General features: G+C 38.1%; 1 protein-coding gene across 2 annotated transcripts in view; it reads right to left on the bottom strand.

The window, feature by feature from the left end:
- Window positions 1–13,205, bottom strand: part of Atp8b4 (ATPase phospholipid transporting 8B4 (putative)) — a 260,993-nt gene that overhangs the window by 47,761 nt on the left and 200,027 nt on the right. For both annotated transcript variants that reach the window (XM_078049629.1, XM_005316551.4), the window contains exons 17-20: window positions 7,266–7,381; window positions 4,119–4,283; window positions 3,020–3,131; window positions 238–343 (exon numbers count right to left, since the gene is read on the bottom strand). In XM_078049629.1, the coding sequence (XP_077905755.1) occupies window positions 238–343; window positions 3,020–3,131; window positions 4,119–4,283; window positions 7,266–7,381 (499 nt within the window). The remainder of the gene's footprint in view (window positions 1–237; window positions 344–3,019; window positions 3,132–4,118; window positions 4,284–7,265; window positions 7,382–13,205) is intronic.

The raw sequence follows: 13,205 nt of genomic DNA, 5'->3' as shown, positions 1-13,205 counted from the left end.
TTGAAATTCTTTTCTAAAAACACCTGGGAAATGTTGGAGGCCTGAAGACAATGCTTCACTGCTGATGTCAAACTTACCTTAGTTTGTCACCAAAATGAATAGGAGTTAGGAAATACGTAGAAAGAGCTTTATATGAAGTTCGGAACATAGGAATCTTTCCACTTTCTCAACTGTGTGATCTTGCTTTTCCCTTCTCCTTCCTACCCTTCTGTTTTCCCTCCTTCCTTCCCGGCCTACCTGAGTTCTTCTCTTACTTCAACTGCAGTGTTTCCTGATATCACAAACACGTCATTCATGTCATCAGTCAGCATGTTGCAGGCATAACCAATGTTGATGGCAGTTTCTATATAAAAGATAGCTATCTCAGTTAGAATTAAGAACAGAAGTAATTTTTATACAAAAGTTTAGAGGTTGAAGCTGCATTTTCTCATGGCCTATACACCCTTTTAATGTTAGCACACAATGAACAATAAAATACAAATGACCCAGAGGGAAATCCAAAGACCTGCTTTCCATGATCAAATTTACCACTCACTAAACTCATGAAAAAGTAGCAGTATCTATGAATCCTCAGCTTTTCATTTAGTTTTTTAATTAATTTTTTATTTGTTTAAATTAGTTATACATGACAGTAGAATGCACTTACATACTTTGATATATCATATACAGATGGGATATAATTTCTCATTTTTCTGAGTAAACATATTATAGGATCATATTGGTCATACAGTCATATATATACATAAAGTAATGATGTCTGTTTCATTCTACTATCTTTCTTATCCCACATCCCCTGCCTTCCCTTCCTTTCACTTCCCTCTACCTAATCTAAGGTAACTCTATTCTTTTTTTTTTTGCCTTTATACATGTACTTTGTTGTTTTTTTTTTTGCATTACAATTCTTAATACACATATATACCACAATTTTTGTATCTCTGTTTGTATATAAAGTATGTTGACACCCAATTCAAGTCTTCATACATGTAATTTGTATCATTTAGTTGTTAATAATAACTTTAGATTCTCAAATCAGCACTCATGAAGACATACTAATATCTTGTGATAGAATAATACATGAAAAAATAAAACTTTTGGCCATAAGTCCCAAACACTGTCTTTAAAGAGCCAAATAGTAAATATTGCTAATATTTAATTGTGAAATTATAGGCAAAGTGAAGAGAAAACTCACAAAATGTTCAGTTGAAAAACAAAAATCATTCTTAAAGATTTTTTTTATAGTTCCCCTGCACACAACAATGCCATTTTTCCAATAAATGAATATAAATTTGGAATTTAACTATCTTATCATACCACTGTTATTGTCTGAATATGAAGTGTCCCCCCGAAAGCTCTTGTGTTAATGTAAGCAATGTTCAAAGGTAAAGTGATTGGATTGTGAGAGCTTTAACCTAATCAGTCCATCCTAGTTTGAATTACTGGGTGGTAACCATAGGCAGGTGGGGCACGGCGTGAGGAAGGAGATCACTGGAGGCAGGTCCTGGAAGGCTTCATCTTCCCTATGATCTCCTTCCACACTCCTCTCCCTGCTTCCTGACCCCACCATGAGCTGAGTAACTTTCTGCAGGCTAGGTCCTTCCCCCCACTATTTGCTGCCTCACTTCTGGCCTAGAACAATAGTGGCAGTCATCTGTGGACTGAGACTGTGAGCCCCAAATAGATTTTTCCTCCTCTGAGTTGTTCCTGCCAGGTATTTTGGTCATAGCAATGAAAAACTGACTAAAACAGCAAGAACTGCCTTACTAGAGAACTGGAGAATCCCATGATGTTGTTCAATCTTTCCTCTAATTTTATAGGAATAGAGTCCAATAGAGTCATTTGATTCTAACTCCATAGAATCATTAGATGCTACCTAACGCTACAGAACCATTGATTTGTCCTAAATCAAAGAAAACCATCCATAAAATCTCAGCATATACTTTGCATAAACCACAGAAATCAAAATTCATGGCTATTTGTAATACTCAAATAAGTGTGTCCACAGATCAACATCACACTGTTGGGAGTCTCTATCTAGAAATACACCAGAGGGCTTGACTCTGTACTATGTATTCCTTGCAATCAACAATTTGGATAAAAAATATGGAGAACTGATTCACCACATCTATAAATTCCCCAGTGCTCTAAAAATAACCTAACCAGTATATAGAATCTTTAAATACATGTGTGCCAGTTAACTGAATATTTTCAGATTACTGATGGCCAAGCATAAGGTCATTTTAAAATATTACAGTTAGTAAAAGATCCAAACTGTATTGACCCTTTTTCTTTCTTAGGAAAGCAATATTCTGAACATAATAACCTAGCATTTTGCCATTCCTAAAAGTGAGTTGTATTCACTGTGCCATTGCACGGGCAGCCCTGGAATTCAACAGGTTGCACTGGTATAGCTTTAGTGTTTGTTAAAATGCTAAAATATCTCCATAAACAGTTGATAAATAAGTGTTCCCCTGTGCTTCCCCAAAGCCTGCCACCACTCTGATTATTTCCATAAGGTCCCCTGAGCCTCCCTACCATGAAACAACTCCAAAGTCCTGCTGCAGTACTAGGCCAATATCTGTCCCCCTGCTGTCTACCTCAGCTTGCTACAGGACTCCTGGAGAGTTCCCATTGGTTGGGAAGTGCGGAGGAGGTAGGAGGGAATTCCAGAGGAGGGATTTCCTGTTGGTGTGTGTGTCTGGGAGAACGCCACGTAAGTGGGTCGGCATATTTCCCGGGAGCATACAGGGCATTGGCGGGAGTTTCAAAAATAAAGTTTGTTCCTGTTTGAGTGGTTTTGTGCCCAGCCAGACTGTGGCAGTGTTAGTTTTTTTTTGTTGTTGTTGTTGTTTTAAAATAGTAATTCTTGAAATATATTAGCTCTCTTTTTTTGGATTTCAACTTTTTCCTATGTGGAGGACTGGCCAAATATCTAATAATTAAGGATTCTGCTTAATTAAAAATTTATCATAGAATTTAATACCCCCTTTCCAAACATCATCATCATCCACTTTCAAATTACCTTGTTTGTCTCCCGTGAGAATCCAGATCTTAATATTGGCCAGTGATAAACTTGTAACAGTTTCAATAACACCTTCTTGTAATTTATCTTCTATAGCAGTGGCACCTAATAGCTTCAGTGAAGGATAGAGAATAATTTAGGTTAATACAATAACCATAACATCTATGGCCTTCCAACACAGTGTATGAAGGACAAGGAACATGAGTTGAAGACAGAAATTATGATATATTGATGTCATAATATCAGTATCAATATATCTATATCCACATTGCAGATGCAGATGCAGAAGTGGATTGGGAAGGACCCCAACAGAAGTTCCCAAATCAAGCCAACTTAATGGCAGAGATCCCAGGAGTTAACGTTTATATGAGGGGGCTGAAATGCTCAGATAACATGTTAGTGTGCAATATGAAGCCATTTGGGTCCCTAATGACTTCTTTCTCTAGATGACTCCCCACATTCACTAATGGAGAAGTCCAAAGTAAAGTCCTCACCTCATAGTCAAGAAACTGACCAGAAAAAAAGAGAGTCATTCTTCCACATTAACAAACCACAGATGCCATAATAAAAAGTGAAGTTTCCTGTGCAATTTCTATTCAAAAATGCACAGGACATGCTCCCTAGCACTCAAAATTGACCACGCTACTTGACCACTGGGGCCTCAGGAAAGAGTGGTTTCTAGAATATACCATACTCTGAATAGCACAGGTATCATCAGAAACTCCTGAGCCTCAAACAGTTTAGAGCCATAGTCTCACTTCATAGCAAGTTTCTCTTCTTAAAGTGGATCCACAAAGCAGGGAGAGAGGGCAAGAAATAAGGACACATGAGAGGTTGGCGAATAATAGGGAGTGTATTATCTTCCACTCTTGGGGAACTTCCAGTTACATAAGCTACTGCTAATAGAAATAAATCTTTAGGCTCACTAGGGCCATACATGGCAAATTCAAAGCCAACATATGAAGCAGGAGTCAATGTTTGAAAGAATAACATCTGCTGTGTGCAAGATAGTTTAGCCAATGGCTAATTCCTATGGTAGATCTCCAAACACATGCTATCCTTTCTGTAAACACAAACCCTCGGGCTTCTAAACTTGTACCATCAAATCACTTTCAATTTCTTCATACAGCCCAGATATCCGTTCGTCCCTCTTATCCATAGCAGCATTTGCATCTTCAAGCATCTTATGCCACTCTTGAAAGTACTTGTCATCCAGCTCTCTGTAAGCGATGGCCAAGGTTCGAAGGCCTTCCCCTGCAAACTCCTGCCAGAGGAGACACAGACGTAGGAACAGTAGAAAACAATAAGCATGCCAATCACAACAGCCACAATAATGGTTAGGAAGTTTTATACTCCAATTCATTTTGTCCCAAGAGCACTACTTGGCCATTCTAACTCTAACTTTTTACCCACTCAGAAATGAGAGATAATGTTTATATTGTGTATTTTATTTCTATGAAGTTAAAACCTTCAGGGAAGCCACGCTTTCCAGTAAAGACAGAAGAAATGCCTGGTGAAGCGTTCTAGTTGAGAGGTGATCAATGATGCCTATGACTTGAGACATTCATTTGGAGCAACATATATTGATTTGCAGCCTTTCCTTGCCTGAAGGAAGTATTGCTGGCCATGAGAGAGACCAACACTGTTTCAAGGCCCTTGGCTTCCAGTGAAGAGAAAGCACAGGCCTCAAATCAAAGGCAGGAGGTTCTTTAGAAGAAATGCATCAGGACACCTCACCCAAGTCTCAACTGCTTCCCTTAGTAATATATCTATGCTTAAAATTAATTGAGTTCCACTTTTGCATGTGTTTGAAAATTCTCATAATGAAAAGCTAAAAGTAAATAATAAATGAATAAATAGATGTCAGATATTCTGGTAAAAAAACAAAAGAAAAGCTTAAACATATTACTTAAGGTTATAATAATAACCTTTAGAGGGAAAGGAAAGAAAAAGAAAAATTGATAATACAAGTGCTTGTGGGGCATAGGATTAAAAATGGGGGTGGACTTTTCATTCTAGGCCCCTCTCTGAAATTTTCTAATTTTTGCTATATTAAAATTTCATTGTAATAATAACAAAAGTTTGAAATTTTAAAGACACCATCAGGTTAGTTTGAAAATTATTTTTAATAAACTATGTTCAATGGAGTTAGTACTTAATAATTAATCAAATTGATTGGGAAGCCATACTTTTCCTATAACATCTCAATAAACTGAATCTCAGATAATACTTCTGGTACTTTATCCTTCCAATAGGAGGGGAAAATAGGAGACTGGTAGCTACTAAGTGTCTCAAACAGCCACAATAGCTAGAAACACTATTGGGGAAATGCTAAAAACCTCCCACTTTGCCTCTGCCTCCAATGATCATTTTATGGGCCTCTACATTGCAAGCCAAGCATCTTTATAGCCATTTCTGCTCCTTTGGGCATTGCCACAGAGCACGTCTTCTCTTTTGTGTTTTGGCCAGTAGTACAGATAGAGGTTTATGATCAGGCACAAGTTAAATCATGACACACCCTATTAAGGTAAATAGAAAGTACATACTGTGCCAATGTGATTTATCCCAGAGAAACCATGAGAAAAATTATCCAAATTCATTACACAGCTCTTGGGACATTGCAATCACATTTTACAAGCCCTGCCATCCAAGACCACCACTGGGTCTCCTTCTGATCTAAAAATCTAGTTACTGCCTTATAACGATCTTTTGTCTTCTTAATTCGCACAAACACTTCTTTGCCTTTAACTTGCAACCCCACTGGGCATTACCAGTGCCTTCCTCTATGTTCAGTACAACAGTGAATCAACCCTAAGATGGCATTACAAAAGAGACAGATGATTTAAGTTATTTAATTAGTGCATGAAACACAAGTTTAATCCTAAATGAGCATTTGAACAAGGTCTTTTCCGATCCTTAAACAATTCAAAATCAATAATTAAATACAAATTTAAAACCTCAGAATATAGAAGGCAGAATGAATAAAGTGAATGAAGCAAAGAGCAAGTCAAATTGATCTTGCCTAATTTTTTTTTTCAATTTTGCATACGAAGGTTAAAAAAAAACAAATTAGGCTTCCTATACTTCAGTGTGAAAGGAGAACATATGAAAATCCAGGGCCTTGGTATTTTGAGTAATGGCAAAAATCAGATAGCTATGATTCCAATGTTGTTTTCCTGAAAAAAAACAATGATAATAACTTTAAAAGACCATGCCAGCCTTCTGGAAGAGATTAAAAGAAAATCAAGAATGCTCTATTGGAAAGACAAAAACAATAGTTATGTTTGTACCCAATATTACTAAACCATCATTTTTTTGAACTTCAAGTCAGGCAGGGTTTTTATATTTTATTTGTTTGTTTTTTTAAAGATTCAAGGAATGTTTATATTAAATATAGGAACAAAGAACATGAAATTTCAATAATTTTTTAAAGGGAAAAAAATGAGAGTTTTGACCAGTTTCCCCCATTAAAGTTCACATGGAGTTAAATAGAACCTCAAACAAATATTAAAGAGACACTCCAATCTCAGGTGTAAACCACATAATGTTCATATTAATTCATAGGCCCTTACTCCTTCAGGAGGAAAGAGAGAGGGGGCAGGGGGGAAGGGAGAGGAAAGCATGTGTGCAAAGGTCATCTCTGCTCCCCTTAGAAAACTTCTGGAAATAAGTTATGCAATTAGGCTGGTCTAGACATTCTGAGTTCAGTGTCCTATAGAACACAAGGGACTCATCATATTTATACCTTTATTTAACTTTCAGCAGAAAATTGGTTCCTGGGGCTATTTTTTCCTCACCATCTGAACAGAACCCTGAACTAGAGATTCCATTGGTACAGACACAGCAGAACTCAAGGAAAAGCAACTTTTCAGTTCCAGAACTAGTGCAGTCTCCAGAGCAGGAAGCACAACACTGCAGCAGTTAAAGCAGCTTCCCTAGGTGGTCCTGAAGCACCCCTGAGCCTCACCCTGGAGGGAGACCAGGTGCCCACACTGTGTGGCTCCTTCTCTGCTGCTGTGTCAATCCACCTGCAGTGAAGCTGACCAGACTCCCAGCAGGGCAGGGAGCGGGTCCGTGTGCCAGTTTCCAGACATTCGCTGGCACGGTTTCCTGTGCAACTGCTCTCCAGATGCTTTCTATTTCAGAAGTCAGATCATTTAGCTGATATTTTTTAAACAAAACCTAACCATAGGAGATGGAGATGGCAAAGGGACCGCTGTGCTAACGTTCATGGGCAGTCACTTACACTGAGATGGTCTGACGTCAAAGACAGAAGGCCCTCATTGGAAGGATGAAGTTTTTCGAAGAGAATAGTATCTGCTCCCTTGGAATAAAGCTTTATCTGTCCTGCTGGGTTTCGAACTGAAAAGAAAAACAGTTTGGAAAAACAGATTATAATCAACGAAATCTGTCAAAACTAGCCTGTCGCAGGGTTCCAGCTGGGTAGTTTGGAAATGGGCATAATGTTGTAACCAGCAGTAAAACATTCAGCGCCTTCAGTGAGAAAGTCACTACCTAAGTCATTTGGCTTTATCCTGCTTTATTAACTTAGAAACATTCCTTCAACTAGAATCCTTTGATTTCCCAGATTCAGAAACAAGTATTTTTATTCTGATGCAGAGGACTTTTTAAATTTTCCTTGCCTACTGTTACTAAAGGGTGGAAACATTTAAATTAAGTCTTCTGTATTTGAGAGCTTTGTTTGAAAGCTCCTGGTGTGAAATTCAAGACCTAGTGTTCCAATCAGCATTATTATTATGCCAAATCGTCTCCATATGGAACTCTAGCCATCAAGACGTCACTTATGCATCAGTTCTTGGCCCTCACTGACTTAATTCCTTACCCTCTTTGCTCCTTAGAAAAGCCCATTCGTTCTTGGGGGTTCATTCTTGGGTCAATCATGGCTGCAGGCATACCTCACAAAAGGCTTTTTTAAAAAAAATAAAATTTCTCTCCTCTTCCCATTGGAATTCTGTAATTCATAGGGCTGTGGTTTTGACCTCCCCGAGTTGGTATGATAGCCTTTACTGGGCTCCTTACATCTTCAATTCCACCTCTGTATTTTATCAGACAAATGTTTCTTTCAAACCACAGAACATTTGTCCCAACTTTGTAGGCCTGGTTTCACAGCTTGACACACAGTAGGCGCTTAATAATTATTTACTGAATGAGTAAATGAATGAGTGTCATGATCATGTATTTCTTCCCAGGAATTGCCTACAGTTTAACACAAACTCCTGGGTCCCAAATGCATGGTCGGATCACTCTGACCCTCACAGTCTTCCTCATTTGAATCAAAGATCATTGTAGATGTCTCACTTAATTCTACCTTTCCTCTAAAAATAGAATGCTTCAAAACAGATAAATATAAATATCTATTACTGTTAATGTAATTTGCATACAAAATTTAGAGTTTTATTCAAAAGAATTTCACTACCAAAGTACAATAAACTACTTTCCCCTCTAACTTTTAACTCTTTATTCAACACTTAATCTAGTCTAGTTTCCTCCTGGCTTAAACAGATCTAATGCACCCTGAAAACTTAGTAGTGGATCTTGTCTAAGTCTTGTCTTTTGTCCTAAGACCCTTGGTCAGCTTTCTTAGTTGCCTGAACTCATGCAGTTTTTCTTGTATTCCAGCTCTGATTACCTACTGCTATGGTTTGGATCTGGAATGTTCCTCAAAGTCTCATATTCTGAAGGTTTGGTCCCCAATGTAGCAATGTTCAGAGGTAGAGCTTCTGGGAAGTGATTGGCTAATGAGGTCTCTGACCTCACCTGTGGATTAATCCATTGATAACTAAATGGAAGGCAGTAGAAACTACAGGCTGTGGGGCCTGGTTGCAGAAACTTGGTCACTGGGGGCATACCCTGGAAGGGTCTTTAATGCTCTCCCAATTGCTTCCCAGCTGTCATGCCATGAGGTGAACAGCTCTGCTCTGCCACACCCTTCCACCAGATGTTCTGCCTCTCCGCAGGCCCAAAGCAATGGAGCTAGCCTACCATGGACTGAGTCAAAATAAAGCCTTCCTCCTTTGATTATGTTGGGTATTTTAGTCATAGCAATGAAAAGCTGACTAATATAACTACACTGGGAGAAAAGACAGAAAATGTATATGCAGCATATCTAATTGCTCAAATGAGAATATAACTGCATTCTAGGAAGCACTTTCTCTTACTTTTCTTCTACAGTAATCCAATTTTATAATTTCCCCCATATTTACTCCCTTCCATCATCGGAGATATAGAAGCAAAGTATGTATATCTTTCATTTGCCATTATTATTTCTTGATGATTACTTTTTATAGTCCAGCCTAGGACATCAATTCTCAATTTTTTTAATCTCAATTTTACACACTTAATACTTACTGAAGACTCCAAATGTTAATAGTCTTATAACACTAATTATAATATCACTATAGCAATAATAGTAATAATAAAAACTAATATGTACATAACTTTCTATGACTGTATTTTTTTAAAACCCCCCAAAAAGAGGTTGGAGAGTGGCACTGTTATACGTAATTCAGATACCTTTAATGTCAGGCTTAATAAAAGACAATTGGATTCTCCTATCTGCTTAGGCATGTATTCTGTTGTGATATCCTATATCATGGCTACTATAAACTCCACAGTATACTCATGAGAAAAAGAATGAAAAAGGCAAATAATGTGTTTATATAATGAAAATACTTTTGGCCTTGTACATTCATTGAAAAAAATCAAAAATTTCCCTAAGTTTCCCCCAAACATTGAGAACAACTACTTTAGTGTAATCACAAACTGATTGTAATTTGTGAAAGTCCCTTACCACCTTCTTACCTCAGTTTCTACATGTAAAAAGGAGATATTTAAACACTATAATTTCAAGGGTCCTTTCCATCTGTACAATTTTCTGATTCAATATTTTCTATACATTTTACCTTTTCTTTTGGGGGGATGGGGAGTACCAGGCATTGAACTCAGGGGCATTCAACCACTGAGTCACATCCCCAGTCATATTTTTTTGTAGTTTATTTAGAGACAGGGTCTCACTAAGTTGCTTAGTGCCTCGCTTTTGCTGAGGCTGGCTTTGAACTTGAGATTATCCTGCCTCAGCCTCCTGAGTCGCTGGGATTACAGGTGTGCACCACAGTGTCTGTTAATCAGCATCCACCCTTTACATTTGAGTTTGTATAAATCCAGTTTCATGAAATCCTGTTTAAGTTTACTAACTAAACATTTCTTTTAGAGATCAGCAAGTTTTCAACCTCTTTTTATCCTAGACTACTGGTCATTTCTGTTGAAACTCAATAAAATCTTCATCGTTTCAGAAGTTACCTTTTCAAAACAAATTATAAATCTTCTATTGCTTGCCCTTTAAATAATCAACAGATCTCTATTCATCAGAGATTTACAGAGTGTATTTCTCCTCCCATTCTTTACACTCTTTCTGTGCAATTAACTTCATATCTGTGGCTCCAGTTTCCATCTATAGACTGACTGCTCTCAGACAGATATCTTCTGCCCAAAACCATCTTCAGCACTTTCTTCAACTACCAACTGAACTTCTCTTGGATGTGTCCAAACACATCAAACTCAAACTGGACAGACTTATTTTCCACCAATAATTTACTATCTTTCTTATGTCTGTAGCCTCAGTAATCAATTTCACTATCCATTTATCTTCTAAACTAGAAATATGGACATCATTACTCATAGCTCCTCCCAACCCTTGCCACCAGTTAATCCCACTAGAGCCATGAATTTCTCTCTGCCATCTTCACTCTTGCCTGGATTTTTACATTAACTGAAATGATTTTACTCATTTTATTCTGGCTTCCTTCCAAACTCTTTTGTATGTTCCAGCCAGCATCATCTTGACACTGCTGCTTAGAATCTTTCAATATCTCTCATCTGTCCTAGATCAAGTTCAGACTCCTTAACATGGCCTATGAAAAGTTCATCAAAATCCACCCTTTTCCCATCTATGCCTACTCTTCTTCATCATACTCCCCCGAATGTAGCCAAATAGAGCCTGCTTCAGGTTTTCACATTCTCCCTTAGAACACAATAGGTACTTAATAAATATTTGCTTAATTAAGATGAATTATACTTGGGCAAAATTCATTGAAAGCAATAGTTATATCTTTTTGACATAAAGGAAAGAGAAAAATAGGATATGACTTCCAGATAGATGTAACAGGAGCGCTGGAAAGGGAGATGAATAATTCTACAGAGAGAAGTGCCTGTCGTGTGGCACCCTGGTTTGTACTGTTTAATCATCTGTATAAAGTGAAGTTGAGTAACCTTTGTCTAAAGATCTTGTAAGGTTTTTTCAAGGAGCCAAAGGTTGCTTTAATGATTATCTGCCAGTTATCTCTATTAAATATCTTTGAATTTTATCTTTATATTTTTATTTACCAAACTAGTACAATGGGTGCTTCCAAAATGATATAATGAGATTTATATGTTTAGTAATATAATACATTTTTTGCCCTCTAATAAAATTCTATAGAAATCAGAATCATTTAAATCAGGGTTCTTACCCCAGAATGGAAGACTTGGTGGTATTAAAACTATATATCGATGATTTGATGAATGATAAGAGAAAAAAAATGAAGGCAGAGGATTATGAGAAGATGAAAAAGGAACAAGAAGGAGGAGGGGGAGGAGGAGAAGGAGGAGGGAGAGGAGGAGAAGGAGGAGGAGGAGGAGGAGAAGGAGGAGGAGGAGGAGGAGGGGAGGAAGAGGAGAAGAAGGAGGAGGAGAAGGAGAGGGAGGAAGAAAAGGAGGAAGGGGGAGGAGGGGGAGGAGGAGAAGGAGGAGGAGAAAGAGAGGGAGGAGGAAAAGGAGGAGAAGAAGGAGGGGGAGGAGGAGAAAGAGGAGGAAAGGAGGGGGGGAGGAGGAGGGGGAGGAGGAGGAGAGGAAGCAGAAACAGCAGCAGTAGCAAATGTCTGGGTCTTCAGGACAGTGTTGTGGCCACAAACTATGTCACATGACAATCATGAGACTAGGACTGTTTCTTGCCTAGTTATCAAATGGAGACTTTTCTACCCTAGTGGAGTCCCTTTCAAATTCCTCCTGATTAAAAACCAAACAGAACCAAAGTAAAGCCTTCAAGCCTCCATATCCTCTGTGGTGGAGCATTACCTTACTTCATATGGAATCCATTAAGGCAGACATCTAATGTTTGTGGTTAGGCTGTGATTTCTCCACAGCCTGTAATGGTGACCAAGGCTGAGGAAAAGCCAAAAGTGTCCTTGTGTAGCAATCTTAGGTTTTTGTCAACACCCTCAGAGCAAAGAGAAATTAAATCTGGGCCAAACCAGCATCAGTAATACCTCCCCTGAGATTGTAAATAGTAGGTAGCCTGCTGACACCAAAATTAAGCCAACACCTAGAGACTTAAAGCAGCATGTGTGTTCTTTGGCAGACAATGGCGGCCTATATACAGCCTGTCGTCAAAAAAAGCAGAAATAAATATCCTTGCATAGCATTTGGTTTTTACTTACTGAGAGCAATCTCTCAGGGCTAGTTTCCATTAAAAACCCCAAACCCTGATATTACATATATACACATTTTCCACATTAGAGATTGCCTTTAAACACTGATGAAGATATTCATGAGTTACAAAGTGTTGGGTTGAATTTTACTTAAAAGTATTTATAAAAAATCTTAACTGAGTGCCAAGCTGTGTGCTTGGCCCTGAGCAGTGTAAGAAGACTAAGGCACAGCACCTGCCCTCAGGTTGCACACAAGGTACTGATTGGGATAATAATGAGTGTCATGGGACCTGTGTCACATTCATGTTATGAACAAAACACTTTGGGCATCACCAGAGGATGGAGTTATTTGGAGATTAGGAAAAGAGAAAATAGATAATATTTGAATTGAATATTTTAACCAGATGAAAGGAATTTTCAACAAATAAAAGTAGGGGAAAAGACTTCTAGACAGAGGGAATAGCATGAGCAAAGAGTATAAAACTATGAAAGCATCCCAGAAATGGTGCCGTCTAGTGAGGCTGGAACTCAAAGTTTGGAAAGTAGAAGAAGAGTAGGTGATGTCCAGTTGCAAATAATGTTGTGTGCCACACTAAGGACTTCATGCTTTACATTCTGGGAAAGCATCAATGCTTCTTTAAGTAGGTGGTAGCAAAATCAGGACTATGTTTTAGAAAGAGTACCCTGATGTCAGCACACAG

Source organism: Ictidomys tridecemlineatus, chromosome 5 (assembly GCF_052094955.1).
Source record: "Ictidomys tridecemlineatus isolate mIctTri1 chromosome 5, mIctTri1.hap1, whole genome shotgun sequence".
Classification (NCBI taxonomy): Eukaryota; Metazoa; Chordata; class Mammalia; order Rodentia; family Sciuridae; genus Ictidomys; species Ictidomys tridecemlineatus.
This window is presented reverse-complemented; position numbering and strand designations above follow the sequence as displayed.